Source organism: Echinops telfairi, unplaced genomic scaffold (assembly GCF_000313985.2).
Source record: "Echinops telfairi isolate 266 unplaced genomic scaffold, ASM31398v2 ScPeMD7_7467;HRSCAF=8505_0, whole genome shotgun sequence".
NCBI classification, from domain to species: domain Eukaryota; kingdom Metazoa; phylum Chordata; class Mammalia; order Afrosoricida; family Tenrecidae; genus Echinops; species Echinops telfairi.
The window spans coordinates 10,092,302-10,108,302 of record NW_022111367.1 but is presented as its reverse complement, the minus strand read 5'-3'; the positions used below and the strand labels follow the sequence as shown (position 1 = coordinate 10,108,302).

At 51.3% G+C, this 16,001-nt stretch overlaps 1 protein-coding gene across 1 annotated transcript; it reads right to left on the bottom strand.

The window, feature by feature from the left end:
* Positions 1-1,958: 1,958 nt before the first annotated feature.
* ZIC2 (Zic family member 2) lies at positions 1,959-6,633 on the bottom strand. The gene is made up of 3 exons (XM_004704278.3): positions 5,562-6,633; positions 3,618-3,781; positions 1,959-3,410 (listed from the first exon to the last, which is right to left on the bottom strand). The coding sequence occupies exons 1-3, from the start codon at positions 6,631-6,633 to the stop codon at positions 3,063-3,065; spliced, it is 1,584 nt and encodes a 527-aa protein (XP_004704335.1). The 3' UTR covers positions 1,959-3,062.
* Positions 6,634-16,001: the final 9,368 nt, after the last annotated feature.

Below are 16,001 nucleotides of genomic sequence, written 5' to 3'. Positions count from 1 at the left end.
GGTCCACGGCTGGTTTGGATAAAGTCGTGGATCGCGAGACTGTTTTGGGAGAAAGCAGTTCCCACGCGCCTGGCGCTTCCCGGCGTCAATTAGCAGACCGCTCCTAACCTGGGCTCTCCTTCACCAAGCTTTCCCTTTTATTCTCGCTTCATCCCATTCCCCAGAACTGAAAGAGACCTCCGGGAGCTGTCCCCTAAATTCTGATCTGGATAAAGTTGGAACCAAAAGCTGATGGCTGTGAGATCTTTATCATTTTCCAGCTGTTTGCCCTTTTCCTTAAATAAGACAAGTCCCAAGGCCCTGAGTTGAGCTAAAGTTGCTCACCACTCCCACCCCAGTGGTCCTTCTTTCTTAAATGTCGGAGATGTCTCAAAACCAACAATTTCCACTCCCCCTCCCCCCAATCCCACCCCCGTAAAAAAAAAGTTTTAATCATTTGGAATAGGCCATTTATTGTTGCATAATAGGTTATGACAAATACTTAATCTGGCTTGTCCATTCTCCTCAGCGATTCCCCCCCCCAAAAAAAACAAGGCTAGGATTTTTCAGAGTCCCAAACTATTTTCATCACCTTATTATGTGTTCAACCAAGCGTTCCCCCAAGGATCAGTAACACATGTCAATTATTTCAATAATTTTGCTTAATATTATTAGGGGTTATAAATTTGATTTTAATAGGGAGTTGATTGTTCCAGAAGTTGGCGTTTGAACAGGCTCTGAGGGGCTGTTGGGGAGGGTAGCCACCATGTCTATCACCCTCTGGGTCACACAAACATACACGCATTAGTGTTTCCCTCTTCACTGAACAAGTACTGTAGCCTAGCTAAGGTCAGCCCCCCACTGACCCCCCTCCCCAACCCGAGGCCCTTGGGCTTGACCAGCCTGGCCTTGCAGAGGCAGTCCACAGGCAGGAGGGGAACTCGATGGGAGCAACCGTCCCTGTGTGCTCAGAGATTCTCTGAAGGTATCCCTGTACTGTCCATGTACTGGTCAGTGTTGCCTTTCACTGCAAAGGGTGGCTTGAGAGCTGTTTGGGTCTCTAGAAAATAGAGGGGACATTCAAGGAGATGAAGATGTCTAAATGACTGATTTAAAATTAAAATTTCCTCGTGGCTATGAAAAATACTTCTTTCTCAGAGCATCTTCTGTTGGACAACTCTGGTAAACTCCTGCAGGGGATGACAAGGTTGCTAGACTGTAGAAAGCTGATGTTCAGTGTTTCAACTTGACAATATAAGTCCTTCTATTTTGTTCATGTTTATTTGCCCGAGTTCTTGAAAGGCTCTTTCGTTTTGGGCCAACAGTCTGTTGCTTTCCTATCCATTTTCACAAAAGAAAAGGTGCTTAATTTATCACGTTCTCTTGAACATCCTATTTATTGAAGCACAGCAGCTGTGCAGATAAGCAGAATTTGTAAAGCAAGCTCTCTGCTTAAAATTGCAAGGGGGGGGAGAGCAAAACTTTTCATAAGAGCTAGGCCCTTAAACTTTAATCATTGGGCCAAGTTCAAAAACAAAAGTACTCAACTCAGTTTAGAGCTTGCAATTAAAAATAACAGTACCTCGGCTTTTCAGAGAGGGAGGGAAAGGAAAGGGGGCAGGGAATGGGGAAAACAAAGAATAAGGAAATGTTTAGTGCTCTTAAATCCAGCCCAAATAGCTCAAAGAAAGGAAGGCATTCCCTTAGATAATGGACCCTGCAGCCCTCCTCACTGTGCCTTTCCAAAAATTTAATTCCTTCTCAGCTACTAAACAAAGAATGGAGAACATAATTTTGAGACTTTCTGCCAAAGGGGCAGTTCTGGCCTCATTTCTAAATAGCATACATACACCTTCTATCCCAGAATGTGTGGTGGGGCCTCTCATTCACTCTCAGGAAGGACTATCCAAACCCTCAGCTAGCTCCCCTGTCTTTGTTTTTCCTTTAATAACATTACTAGGAGGAAAAAATAATGTTCATGCAGTTTCAACACATTTTATTATATTTCTGTATGCATTACTCTCAAAACATATCACAAGAAATGATCAAACCACTTAAAACCTTCAAATAAAAAATCTGAAACAGTTTATGCCCACAAGTGTACATATTTATAGTTAAGAAACATTCTTTATAAATATTGTTTCCTCTGTAGCAAGTTAATACCATAATTTAATTACAAATGGATAAATATGGTAACGGGTATTTACAAAAGGAAGGGCGTGTCTTTACGGAAAAAGCTAACGGCACAACGTTTATTCCCCCCCCACCCCACAATCTTTCATACAGGAACTAACAAATTTAACTTGCAAAAGCACTAAACATCACAGGTAAACCCAGCTAACAGAAAAATACATTCACAAGCGGTGGTGGTGGTGGAGTGTGTGTGCTGTGGATTGGTGTGTTGAAGAAGGAACAGAAGGGAGACTTTGGCACAGTTCTTTTTTTTTTTTCCTTTTTCTTTTTTCCAGTCTATAGTTGCATGAAGTTTACAATCAAGTTGCCTCATAAAAATGAACACAATATTCTATACCACAATACAAAATAAGCCATTTTCTTCCACTTTACTTAAAAAAGAAACTGGGTGAACTAAAAAAGAGAAAAGAGAAAGTCCATCACTTGGGGAAGGTGAGAAGGCAAGAAGGAAATGCAACCAGGAGGTTGTTTTTTTTTTTACAAACAGACAAACTTCTATACACCAAGAATCCATTAAAACCACCTCAGAGAAGGAAGGAGGAGTTTGCTATGTACAGTTTATCAGAGACTGGGGCAGGGGGCATGGGGACGGACAGGAGGCAGGAGGGTTTGGTTCAATATTTTTCTTGGTTTAAAAAAAAACTTAAAATTTTTATTTATTTTATAGTTTTAGTTGCAGAGATTCCCGGAAGTGATATTTTTTTGCTTTTCATGCCTACCTTAAAAAAAAGAACTTTAAAAAATCCTTCTGCTGGTAAAATCTTTTTCAGTATCATAAAAATCAGATTCATAATTATAACAACACAATCACAAGTCCCCTTGGAGCTAGCACTGAGAGGGCTGCTTCACCAGGGTGGGGTCGGGGACAGGGAGAGAGAGACCAAGGCCCCTCACACGTACCATTCATTGAAGTTGGAGGAGAGGCCGCTGTGGCCTCCTGCTGTCCCGCTGCCCCCACTGGAGCCGCCGCCGCCCCCGCCACCAGCCCCGCCGCCGCCCCCGCCGCTACCACCGCCACCGCCTGAGCCTCCGCCCGCTCCTCCGCTTCCTGAGCCTCCGCTCCGGTGCACCGCCGACACCGCGGCGGCCGCTGCCGCCGCCGCTGCCGCCGCCGGGGACAAGTTGGAGCTGCTCTGGGGCTCGGCGCTGGGGGACACCAATCCCGGGGGCGTGGACGACTCGTAGCCGGAGCTGGCGGCCGGGGAGGACTCAGAGCCTTGCGGGGAGGACTCATGGACCTGCAAGACAAAAACCGGGAGGGGAGACCAGAGGGGACTGGGTGTGAGTGCAGCTGCTGTGGCACCAGGCTCGCGACGAGGAGCGCCCCTCCGAGATGACCAACCCGCGTGGGCCCTGGCCACCATCGGCTTCCATTGGTGGGCCGGCTGGGAGCCCTAGTCGCAGAGCTGGCTGCCTCGCCCTCCACGCGGCCGCCCCGCTGATACCTTCATGTGCTTCCGCAGTGAACTGGGGTGCGTGTAGGACTTGTCACACATCTTGCAGAGATAGGGCTTATCGGAGGTGTGGACGTGCATGTGCTTCTTCCGGTCGCTGCTGTTGGCAAAGCGCCGGTCGCAGCCCTCGAACTCACACTGGAATGGCTTCTCCCCTGTGGAAGGTAAACAGGGACGCTGGCTGTTGACACCTTTTGGCCTGGGACCCTCCATTTGACCGGGGAGAAAGAATTACGGGAGTGGGGGAAGGAGGGAGAGGGAGCTGGGTCCCTTAAACAGGTGAGATCCCGTCTGTGGGCACCCCAAGATGAAATTAATGACATCCCTCCCAAACACTCTGTTTATTTAACATTTACGTTTATTCAAAGCTGAGATCCCTCAGCCCCCAAATTTCTAAGGAACTTGGGGTTAACGAGCGCCCAGTCTGCACGCCTTTCTATAGGGCTTCTTGGATTCGCAGTTTCTCACAAGTTGGTCACGCCATGGAGAAGCTGTTATTATGACAAAATATTTGGGGCATTATTAAAATCACACAGGCTGCTGAGCTACGTCGGCTTCTCTTTGGGGCCAGTAAGCAATTAGTTTTGGAGTTGCTGTGTGCTGTTTGGGGCCGGGGTTGTGGGTAGTGGCTGTGCCAGTATTTTTTCTCCATCCAAAATTCTGCCGATTGGATTAACTACAAGTTTAGCTTTGTCTCCAGTCTTTAAAAAACGAAGCGAGAAAAGGGAAATATTAAGGAGAAGGCAGCATCCAGCTAATGATTGTTGTGCGGCACAGCCGTGGGGGTGGGGACATTAGCAAAGGCTTTCAAAATCTCCCTGCTTAATTTTCTGGCGGTCTCAGCATCCTGTTGCCAGAATTCCAAATGCTTGGAGTCATTTAGAGGTGTGAGGACTCAAACAACGTTCCAGTTGGAAAGGGGACCACTTAACGTTAGATTCTATTAGCACCTAAATTGTTCTGTAAAGACATCCGCTCAGGCACAGGACTCGAAAGCGAGCATTTCATGCAAATAAATTTCTCGAATTTTAAACCTTGTTAAAAGCTTGTCTCGCACCTCGGCTCCCTCCCTTCCCGGAAGAGAACAATAGGCCGCTGGCTCATCCCCACTTCGGAGTAAATATTGACGGGGGAAGTTGCTAAAACATTTGGCTTTCTTTTAGGAAATCGTCTGGTGCGATATTGGCTGGGACCTGGTCATAGATGAATAATCTATGAGACAGGAGGCACGTTTTTATGCGGCTCTCAGTTCTCACGCGACACCCTCCCCCCCGCGGGGCCCGCATTGCCCCGGGCTCTTGCTGCCGGGGTTTAGGGGTCCAAATTTGGAATCTTAAACCCGCTGATGCCCATTAGAGAATTTCACAAACTGCTGCAAAACCCGCGTAAAGCCTAGAGACCCACCCCCAAACGGACTTTTAAAACACTTTAGAAATGAGAAATGTTTTACAACTTTAGACTCACTTAATGGAAAACAGTCCGAGGAAGGGCATTTGGACCTCTTGTAAAAGAAGTGGGAAAAACACAGGGCCCTCAAACAGACACACACGCGGAGCAGAAAAGCACATTCAGGCAAGCTGGCAAAATCCTGGCTAGGCTGAATTCCCGGGCACGGAGGGGCCAGTTTGATATGGTGCATTTTATTTAGAACGGAAATTATTAACCAGGGCTGAGCAAACGAAGCGTTTCCATCACCTAAAACATACATTTGATGTTTCACTGATGACTTAAAACGCTATTTCCGCAAATGGAAAAACCCAACCCAATAATATTCTTTCCTTTTCCAACAAAAATACGCGGCTGGCTGGCTTGCTCGCACACACAAAAACAGCTACCATGTCAGGGCCGGGGGTGGCGGCCCGCGCGCTTCTCCCAATAAACCAACCGCAGCCTCTCGCCCCTCTGTGCCCTGTTCCTGTGGCGGCCCGTGGTTACCTGTGTGGGTCCTTTTGTGGATCTTGAGGTTCTCGGAACGCGCGAAGACCTTGCCGCAGCCTGGGAAGGGGCAGGGAAAAGGCTTCTCGCCGGTGTGCACGCGAATGTGGTTGACTAGTTTGTATTTGGCCTTGAAGGGTTTGCCCTCGCGCGGGCACTCCTCCCAGAAGCAGACATGGTTGCTCTGCTCCGGGCCGCCGACGTGCTCCACGGAGACGTGGGTCACCAGCTCGTGCATGGTGCTGAAAGTTTTGTTGCAGCTCTTCTTGGGGTTGCTCAGTTGCTCAGGGTCGATCCACTTGCAGATGAGTTCCTGCTTGATGCACTGCTGTCGCATATAGCGGAAAAAGGCACCGGGGTGGTGGTGGTGGTGGTGATGGTGGGCCGCGGCCGCTGCCATGTTCATACCCATGTTCATATTCATAGGGCCATACTGGTTGTGGAGCTGCGCTGCCGAATAGGGGTCGGTCCGCGGGCTGGCCACCTGACGGTACTGCTCCGAGCGCCCGAACACCTCACCCGGCAGCCCGAGGCGCATCTGCCCGTTGAGCACATTCTGCGAGCTGTGCGGCCCATGCTGCTCTGGGAGGCCAGGGAAGAGAAGGTGGCCTTGCGCGTCCGAGTGCGCGTGGTGCAGGCCGCCTGCTCCCGGCCCGAACAACCCATGCTGCCCACTGCCTGGCGCTGAGTCCCCAAAGCCGCGACTGCGAAACAGGAAGTCCCGGGTGGAGTTGAAGGGCGGCCCGGAGTAGGAGCCGACGTGGGCTGCATGGGGCCCGAGCGCGGCGGCAGCGGCAGCCGCGGCAGCGGAGCCCGGGTAGGCGCCCGGGCCCTGAGACGTGAATGCCGAGCTCTGGCCGGGGGACAGTTCATGCGCGCCCGGGTTGAGCTTGAAAGCGCCCATGTGCGCGGCCGCCGAGTCTACGAAGCCGTTCTGTGCCGCTGCCAAACTCAGTTCTCGGTCCTGCATCTCGGCGGCCGCAGCCGCCGCTGCAGCAGCCGAATGGTGATGGTGGCGCGCGAAGCTGCCCACCCCGATGGCCGAGAACTGCGGCCCCGCGTCCAGGAGCATGGCCAGCGCGCCCGCCCGCCCCGCCGGCCCCGGCGAGCCCTGCACCTCCGCGCTGTCCCGGACCCGGCTCGGCGCACGGCGCGTCCGGTGGCCGCTCGGTTCTGGGTGCAGAAGGCGGTGGCGTCTTCAGCCCCGGGAGCCGCGCTCCGGCGCCCGCCGACTCCGCTGCCGCTGCAGCCTGGATCTGCCTCTGGCGGCCAGGCGCGGAGAGAAGAACGGGGAGAGGAAAAGGAGGAGGAGGAGGTGGAGGAGGAGGCGCGGAGGAGGAGGTGGAGGAGGAGAAGAGTCCTAAGCTAGGCGGAGAACCAAAGTGTATTAAAGGAGCTGCGGCGGGGGCGGGCGGGCAGGCAGTGCAGGGGAGGGAGGGCGGGCGGGAGGAGGGAGCAGGAGGGAGGTGTGGGGAGCGGATCAGAGCGGAGAGGGGGGACGCCGGGGGGCGAGCGCAGCGCCGGGGCTGCGCCGCGGCCCCCACCCTGCGCGCACTCGCGCGCGCACGAACACACGCGCTCGCTCACACGCCCAGCGGACCGGGGTCCCGCCGCACAAATCGGCACTGGGAAAAACAACGAAATCACAGCTGCGGCGAAGCCACGGAATCCAAGCCCAGAGGCGGTGTGGAGGCTAGAAATACGCACGCCGACAGGGCGCTCTCCCCTCGGCGTCCGGGCCGGGCTCCACCTGACCGCGACGGGGCTCCGAGGGCGCTGGGGCGGCGGCCGCTCCTTCCCCCAAGTCCCCCCTCCCCCAGGCCGGCTCGCGCCGCCCCGCGCGGGGCAGTTATTGTTCGGCGCTACGGCCACAGGGTTTGTCCCTCTCCTGCTTCTCCGCGCTGGGCATTGCCTGCGCCTGGCGTTGTAAACTTGCAGCGGCCACGAATTCCCGCAGATGAAGGAAGCGACGCGCCGCTCCTTCTTTCTTTAAGTTGTGCCAGAGGAGGCGGCGGGGGCGGGGGGGCGGAGGGGGCTGTGGGAGGGGAAAAGGCGAAGAGGGGGGAGGGGAAGAGTGGGGAGACAGGACTGAAAAACAATAACAATAAGAAAAGTGATCTCTTTCGCTCACTCCCCACCCGAGTCGGCCCTCGCCGCCGACCTGGAAACGCGTGGCCGTCCCCGCGAGGACCGAGCCGAGTCTGCAGACTGAGCAAACGTGAGGAGGCCAAAGCGGATTTCCACTCTGGGGCGGTGTTGGGCTCTGTGTGTCACCACCTCCTCCGCCTTTGTTTATTTCAGTGGGCGCCGCCGCCGCCGCCGCTTTTTATTTTTTTGTCTCCTCCTTTTCCTCTTCTTCTGACGTTCACCCCCCCCCACCAACACCCCACTCCTGTCCGCCGGTCCTAGCCTTCCACGGCCTCCCTCCCTCTTTCTCTCCCACTCCGGGCCAGGCCTCCCGGTCACACCGCCCCTTTAACAGCGGCTCCCGCCCCGCCCGCTCTCCCCGCACTGCCATTGGTCGCCTCACTCCTGTCAATCCGATGCCCCCGCTCCATGCCGGCCCTGTCCCTCCTCCCTGGAGCCCCCGGCGCTCTGCAGCCGCGGGCTGGCGTGGCCGCTGGCCCGACTTGCCAGCTTCTCCCGGACGGCCCGCGAGTCTGGCGCTGTTGCTCCGAGTCCTGGCCCCTGTGCCCCACGGTCTCGAAGTTGGGCGGCTGAAGTGCGGGCCGGGGCCTTCGGGTCGCACTGCCGTGATTGTGCCTGGACCTGGAGGGGGGCGGCACCACGAGGGCGCACCCTTCTGTAGAGGCCACTGTCTCCCCAGAGACCCGAGCCACTCCTGGCGGCCACCTAACCTCCCAGGATTCCAGATCTAGACCCACGGGCTACTCGATCTGGTCACCCGGCGGGAGGCACCGCGCACGGGGCCACTGCTGGCCTGGGGCCCCTCCTGGTGCGCTCTGCCGGGAGTCGCTTGGGCCCAAGTTCTTGGCCCGGGTCTCGCACCCACGTCCCCTCCTCCCTTGTAAACTTGCCGTGTTACTGAAAACACAGGTGCAGGACGGCGGGCATGGATAAAACCAAGCATTCTTCTTCCTGTCACTCCCGGGCCGCTCACCCAGATAGCGTCCCCTGGGCCATGGACCTTACTGTCGCTCCCCGTGCTCTCCGCTCCCCCCGCAGCTCACGTCCTGCTCCAATTACAGCCGTAAACACTGGGCAGCGGCCCCGCGAGGCAGGGGGTTGTTTTGGAAGTGGTTTTAAAGACAGCGTCGCCCTCGAGGTGGATGCCCACAAGCCGGGGCTGCTGCCACAGTAGGGTGGGAAGTCCGGGGAGGCCCGCGGCGCGCGGTTCAGGGAGACTCAGGCCGGGGATGGACAGCGGGGTCAGGCTCAGGGCCTCTGGAGAAAGCACCAGTCTTGTTAGCGTTTAAACCTTCTCAGAAGGTATTTAAACATCGCTCTTTCTTCGAGAGCGGGGAGCCCTGCCCCCCACCCCGGGCGGTGGCGGGGCAGCGAAGTTGCTATCCGCGCAGCCACTGCCCGAGTCGGGTCAGCTGGACGGCCTGGCGGCTCTGGTCGCGCCGGCGTCGCAGGCTGCAGGGTGTGGGTATTTCCTGGCCCGCAGCGCCAAGCTCGCGCTCAGGGGTAGCGGGAGGGCGGACTGGCCCGCCCGGAGGCGGTACGAAGGGAAGGACTGAAGCTAGCTTCTTTCTTCGCCTGACTGGTGTAGAAACCACCTCTTATTTCTAAATCTCTGGGAGTTCAAATAAATTCAAGTAACATAAAAGAATCAATGCGTACTGCAAAATTTCAAGTTGAAATTTAAAAATCGGGAAGCCTTCATCTCACGGTTGCTGGCAAAACCTGGGGCTCGCCTGGCAGCACAGACCCGCTCTGGGCTTAGGTGGCTCTGAAAGGAAACTTCTAAGGCAAGAGGCCCGGCACTGCCGGGCTGTCCACTCCACCCCACCCCCATCCCCCGCATTGGGCTGGGGTTGGGGGCGGAGGTGGGCGGGTAGACAAGTAGGATGGAGGCCGCGGCACCTGTGTAAAAGCTGGAAAATTTGCTAGGAGATTGGAGATCCCTGACTTTACTACAAGGAAGACATTTGTGTCTTTTCCGTATTTCTTTACAAAAGGGGACCGGGGCTGGGGGGCAGCAGATGCCAAACTTGGCCCCTTAGACGGAGAGGGACCTGGGAGTGTGCTAGAAAGAACCGAGCCAATCTACAGGCAGAAAATCTGCCCTGCTACATTGAATCAATGAAAAATGGTCCAGCGCGCCACTTCTACCACTTGTTTACTCAATATACCTGCTCATCAATTTATTTCTATTGCGAAGAACCCAGAGAGGAACAATTGGAAAGGCTTCTTCCAAAAATATTTCCCAAAGAAAACAGTTTCTTAAAGCTTGCTTGGGGATATTAGGGGTTCTGCACATCCAAAGACCACGCACTCCCTTTCCTCTTTATTCTTACGAGCCATTTGACTTCCTCCAGTTTCCTTCTTTCCCATTTTCTCACTTCCTCCCTCTCTCCGAAGACCCATTCTCGCCTTTCCCTTTGATTTTTCCTTTTTCTGGGCCTGCGTTTGGGATGGCGCCGCTGGGCGCTTGCTAGCGCCAGATTCCGAGAGCTACGAGCGGCGGGGTGGTGGGGGACGCGGTAATTCCCACCGGAGACCCCGAGGGCTGGGCCCTCACGGCTATTCTTTCCCAGCTCCAGTTCTCTCTCTGCAGGACACAGAGAAGCTGAGCCAAGTTCAAAGTCACGTCGCCGTCCCCTCTCAGAAGAGCTTTATTTCTCTACAAACCGCAAAACCTCTTTCCCTCAAGACACAGTACTTTTTTGAGAGAGAGAGGAAAGAGAGCAAGGGGGGGTGGGGGTGGGAAACCTGTAAAGGCTTTCAGATTTATAATTATTGTCTCAAAGTAGATTCAGGTTCCTTCGTAAAGGAAAAAAAATCATCAAAGCTGCGTTACAGACGGTGAGAGTGAATTTAATTTTTCAACAGGTTTCTGGAAGGGCCGAACTGAGGTGGTGTCTCCACGGGCAAACACGCCCCCTCTTTGTAAGTTTTCTAAAATCGTTCTTTCTAAATCTAACGGAACTTGCTTTGGGGCTGGGTGGGTACCTGGGGGAGGGGCAGGTAAGGGAGTTGGGAAAGGGCAGTCCTCCTTAGCGGCTTTGCTATATGTGAAATAGATCGGCGTGGCGGACCCGTAGGTACACAGATGGGCGTTCATTTCTGGGGGAGTGTAGAGAATTATAGGGCAATTGGAAAATTCAAATTGCCTTCCAGAAATAGACAACCCCCGCTGCCCCAAAGCATTCATTTCACTGAATGCCTCACCTTGTCAAAGTTTGTGGATGCCTGTGAACCGTGTGGACCGAGTTCTTTTGTGGTAGCATGTGTATTTCGTGTCCGTGTACACAAGTACAGTGTATAAACACATGCAAAATACTCTCACACAGGCATCTATTGCAAATCAGACAGGGTTGGGTGGTGTGGGTGGGGGACTGGAACAAAATCGACCCTAAATCGACCCTAATTGAAAAGCACAAGCACAATTCAAACATTCAATTTTCTTTTCTCAATTTTCTTCTAAAGCAAGGGATGGAAATGAGAGTTGGGGAAAGAGATAAGAGGAAACAAACGTGAAATAAACTGTCTAATATAACTAAGGTTCACCCCATCCCCTTCCAACAAAAAAGGAGGATTTCACAGAATTCCAGTACCATCTTTGCTATCACAGACTCATAAATTCAACAGGCTCATCAGCAGGATATTAAGTTGCAGGTTACCTTTGCTTCAGCCTTCTCAGCCACTCCTGGGCTGGACAACCCTTGACCCATGAAAGACCACATGTGTGGTGGGGGAGCGCCCTCTGTAAAATTCACCAAAAACAAAAGTTCTTTGTCAGGGCTTTTGGGAAGTGTAATGGGAAAAAGGAGAAATCATGAAAATCTCAGCCAAAGTTGTAACTTCTAAATACAATTTTTAAGAAGGAGGAGGTTGAGGGGAGGTGGGAGGTGACACAGGATAAGGCCCTCTCCAGTCAGCCAAAAGGATTTCTTTTCTTCCTATAATTAAAATTTACTGTTCTGTAACTGGGCCTATAAAAAGTGTCTTTATAAAATATGTGTTTACCAGCAATTGAGTGAAAGGGACCCAAGTGTTGAGTATTCCTCAAAAGACCCTCAGAAGGGGCGGGGGAAATATGACAACCAGCTACTCCTGCTTGGATGCTAGTGGTTATGATTTTGCAAAAGGAAGGCAGGAACGCCCTCACTTTGCTGTCTTTCTCCTGATGTGAAGGCCTCAAAAACAAAACAAAAGAACACACAAAAAAGTAAAACCAGAGGCATTCGCTTACACTGATGTGTTTAATTATTCTGAGGTATTGTTACCCTTCGGGTTCCCAGGTGAACAACATCCAAGGAGGTTGAATACCGGTGACAGCGGAGCAGCTTTCCAATAAACTGCAGTGTTACTGCAATAGACTTTGTAATACAATTTGAGCTGTCATTCATAAATAACAATGCCATATGTCAACCATATTGCTTACACAAGTAAATCCATCAACGTGTCACTATTTGATTTATCCCAACAGCTTCTTCAAATATTGAAGTGTAGATATTGGAAAGGATGTGGGAATGGGGGGAGGGGGAGTTTACTCCCTACAAATTTAAGATTTTAAAAAACTTTTATTCCTACTTAAAAAAAACAAACTCCCTAAAGGATAGAGAATGAAGGTGAAAAGAAGCACATCTTGGAGCCAATACAAATAAATTAAACTTGGGGTGGTTGTATGAACCAAAAACATGTAAGGGGAGTTTTGTGGTTCTTGTTTTGATGTTCTGAATATGTATGAAATCACAAGGAGGATGCAATTCCCAAGAAATGCAAAGTCCCAGTGGTCAAATGTAATTCAAAGGCTTTAGGTATAAATGATGGATAAAGAAAATAAATGGGGGGGCATTTAATTTCACTCATGTTCTTTGGTAGTGGAGAATTTTAGTGGTGAGAATTTTTCAGTGGGTTCTTAACCACTAAGGTGGACATCAAGATGTTCTTCGTCCAATGTCCAGTTCTTCACTAACCACCACCAATGTCTTTATCATAGTCACCCAACCTTAATCTTATGCTTCTTTATTGGTGTGAAGTCCATCGACATGTGGCAGGGATCACAAACTCTGGCCAGAAGCTCGTTTTTTGGTAGGTCACAGAGCCTGAGGATTCAGTGCCAGCTCAGAAGAGCCGGAAAGACCTGCGACCCTTGAGGAGCAGCAGCTCAGAGTACCTCAAACAGTGAGGCGCTTGGGAGCACCCTAGGCCCCTGGGTCAGCCATTGTCTCCTCGCAGGTCAAATCGGCAGTGGTGAAGGCAGGAGGGTGGAATGTATAGTCTGCCAAATGCAAGCTACATTGACCGTTGGGAGAGGGCTTCGGAGCTCAGCTGCCTAGACGCCTGGCGAACCTGATTTGAACTGGCTTGGATCTGGCACCCAAAGTCCTCATCACATCCGGCCGCGACACAGCTCGGCTGGAGTGCAGCTTTGCAGGGCTGTTTGCCCACCTGGCCCGTCTTTAGAGGGGTCTGAACCACCGCCCTCTTGCCCAGAACTAAGAGTACCCACTGCCTATCGAGCACCGGTTGGCCCTCTGGAGCTGGGCTCTGAAGGGCCTCGGATCCCTCTGGGAACTCGGGGTGCCCCGTTTGCCCTTGAACCTGCCTCCGTCGAATCCTTAAAGAGACTAGGCGCGTCGAGCCCGCGGCTGCCCAGCTCCCGGACGGAGGCCGCTCTCGGAGGAACCACGCGGGACGGGCGAGTCGTAAAGCAATTGCAGGGGCAATAAAGGGCGGCTCGCCGTGTCCCCCAGTTCCTTTCTTTCTTACCCCTACAGTCCCTGTGTTCCCCCCTCCCCTCGCTTGCAGAAACAATCGGACAAAGGCTCAAAAGCCAGGAAATGTCCAATTCACTTCCCTTAGAGTTTATTAATTGCCCACACTCATCGTAAGGAAACTTGGCTGTGTTCCGCGAGCAACGAAGGGCACTGAGGGCCGGTGAGCAACAGCCCCCCCACCCCCCATCATTCTCCAGGCTCTGCGCAGCGGGAAGCCGCGAGCACCAGCCCCTGCATCCCCCGGGACCACGGCCCTTCGCCTCTAGGCAACTGAGGGCAGCAGAGCTGCCGGGTTCGGGCCAGCTCGGCGCTGGCTCTTTCTCTCGCCTCCCCAGCCTCCTCGAGCATTTGTTTGGGGCTGGAAGGAGGTTAGGGTTCGGATGCCATCCAGAAGTCTGGAAATCGATCCACCAAGCGCCCCTGGTGACCCCAGAAAGGGCTTTTCCAAGGCTTACCCAGTTGCTGCCCTCTCCCCACCTAGTACCTCCCCTTCAAAACCGCAGACTGGGACCTAGGTTTTGGGTGTGGGCCCAGACGACCAGCAGTACGGTCCAAATCTGGGGCTAAATCCACAAAAGGAGAACTAGCTTAACCATCTGTAGACCCCCTGTTTTTATTACGATGCTTCTTCCTTTCTTCAACGCCCTGGAAATTGTTGATGTTTATTTAGGAAGTGTGACACAGTTATTGGTACTTAGGAACTCGGGATGGTAAGGGGGTTTGATTTGACTCTCAATTAGCTTGAAAAAGAAACAGCGCACCTGGGGTCAGGCGGGTCATCACAATAACAAAAAGCGCGTCTACAAAATAAAAAGCTCTTTTATAAAGAAAGGCAATCCCGGAAATCCATGGCGAGCCTTCCTGAGGACCATCTAGCCAGGCCTATTCTCAGGTTTAATTGGCATGCAGTTTATTGGCGCCTTATTGGTGTTGATTGAAATTTTGCTCCCAGTCCTTTCTTTTGAGAATTAGCATCTCAAGTCGACTAACCCGAGTCAATTATCTCTTTAGGGTCTGTGTTTGGCCATAAATTTGCAAATATTCATTAAACTTACTTTGTAAACATCCCTTTTCCCAATCATATCCCAATCACTATTATTTCCTAAGAAAGTCTTTTCTTTTTAAAGGTTTCCATAAAAAGAAATTGATCAGGGAGCTATATCTGAATGAAGACATATTAAATCGATGACAGATACACATCACGCTGTGTTTAACAAGAGTTGTACAAGGAGGCGGGTTTCAGATTCCGCACGGCTATGCTGCACCATTATTCACATTTTTACAGCCTTTCCTTCATGCCTTCACCCACTAAACCATTAAATTTCAGCAATTCAAATAAAACAAAGCAGTTATAATTTTGAGGCGAAGCTACTTGGAAGGGGGTGGAGGTATGCATTTTACGACACAATAAAAATACGGAACAATTCATATTACAGGCTAAATTGCGTTTATTTTCTTCATCCATTTTTTTGGTTTTTACTTATAACCTGCAGGATTGGATGCAAAACTGTCATTATACAAGTACTGGCACCCAACGCCCTGAGATTAAAATAAAGGGAACATCTTTGAATTGTTCTGTGGAAATTACGACAATGGTGACAATCCCATAAACTCCCTCTGTATGTGGCTGTCTTCACTCGACCTTTGCCTGACTGGCCTGAGATGTTAAGGCTTTGAAACAAACATTGTGAAAGGCTATGTTTTCATTGGGGTTTGTCCCTGTTGTTTATTAAAATTGTGTCCTTGTGTTTCCACGGGCGCTTTTCTTATTTCTCCATATTTGAACTTCAACTGAAGCATAAAGAAAAAGTCCATTTGAAATTTGATTGTGTTTCTTTGTTTGCATGGCAGTTTTATAAGAGAAATGGAGAGTGTGTGAGTGTGTGTGTATGGCGCGCGGGGGAATCATAGAGCCAGTCTCAGTTAAACATTGTTCACATCGATGTAAAGGGTCCAATCCAATCAACCCTTTGGAAGATATTTCTTACTACTTCTCAGGACCATCTCCCAGCTTATGACTTTGCGCAGCCTATTTTCACTTGGACACCACGCAAATTAAATTGGTAACGTGCTTGATTGTGCACCACAAGAACGCAGCAACAGCAGCAAAATCTAGTCTTTATCACTTGAACAACAATGGTACGGAGAGCAAAGACTCACTCAAGGAGAGATAGCTATCCTGTCATTAGTTTTGAGCCTTCTGGAACATCATAACATTTTTAAAAATACTGTCTATTTTTTAAAAATGTAAGTGGCACATTTATCCAGTAAAACCCTGAGTTATTGGGGGCAAAATTCTCTACCCCCAAAAAGTGGTATAAGAGGTTATTTCTATTACATACCAAATCATTTAAAAGGGATGGGATTAGCTGAAAAAGCCAGATCTTATTCATTTCTTTCCAGGTAGTCACGTTCATTTATATATATCCTGAGAAGTAGTAATAAATATCTTCCAAAGAGTTGATTGAATAGGACCCTTTACATCGATGTGAACAATGTTTAACTGGGACTGGCTCTGTGATTCCAT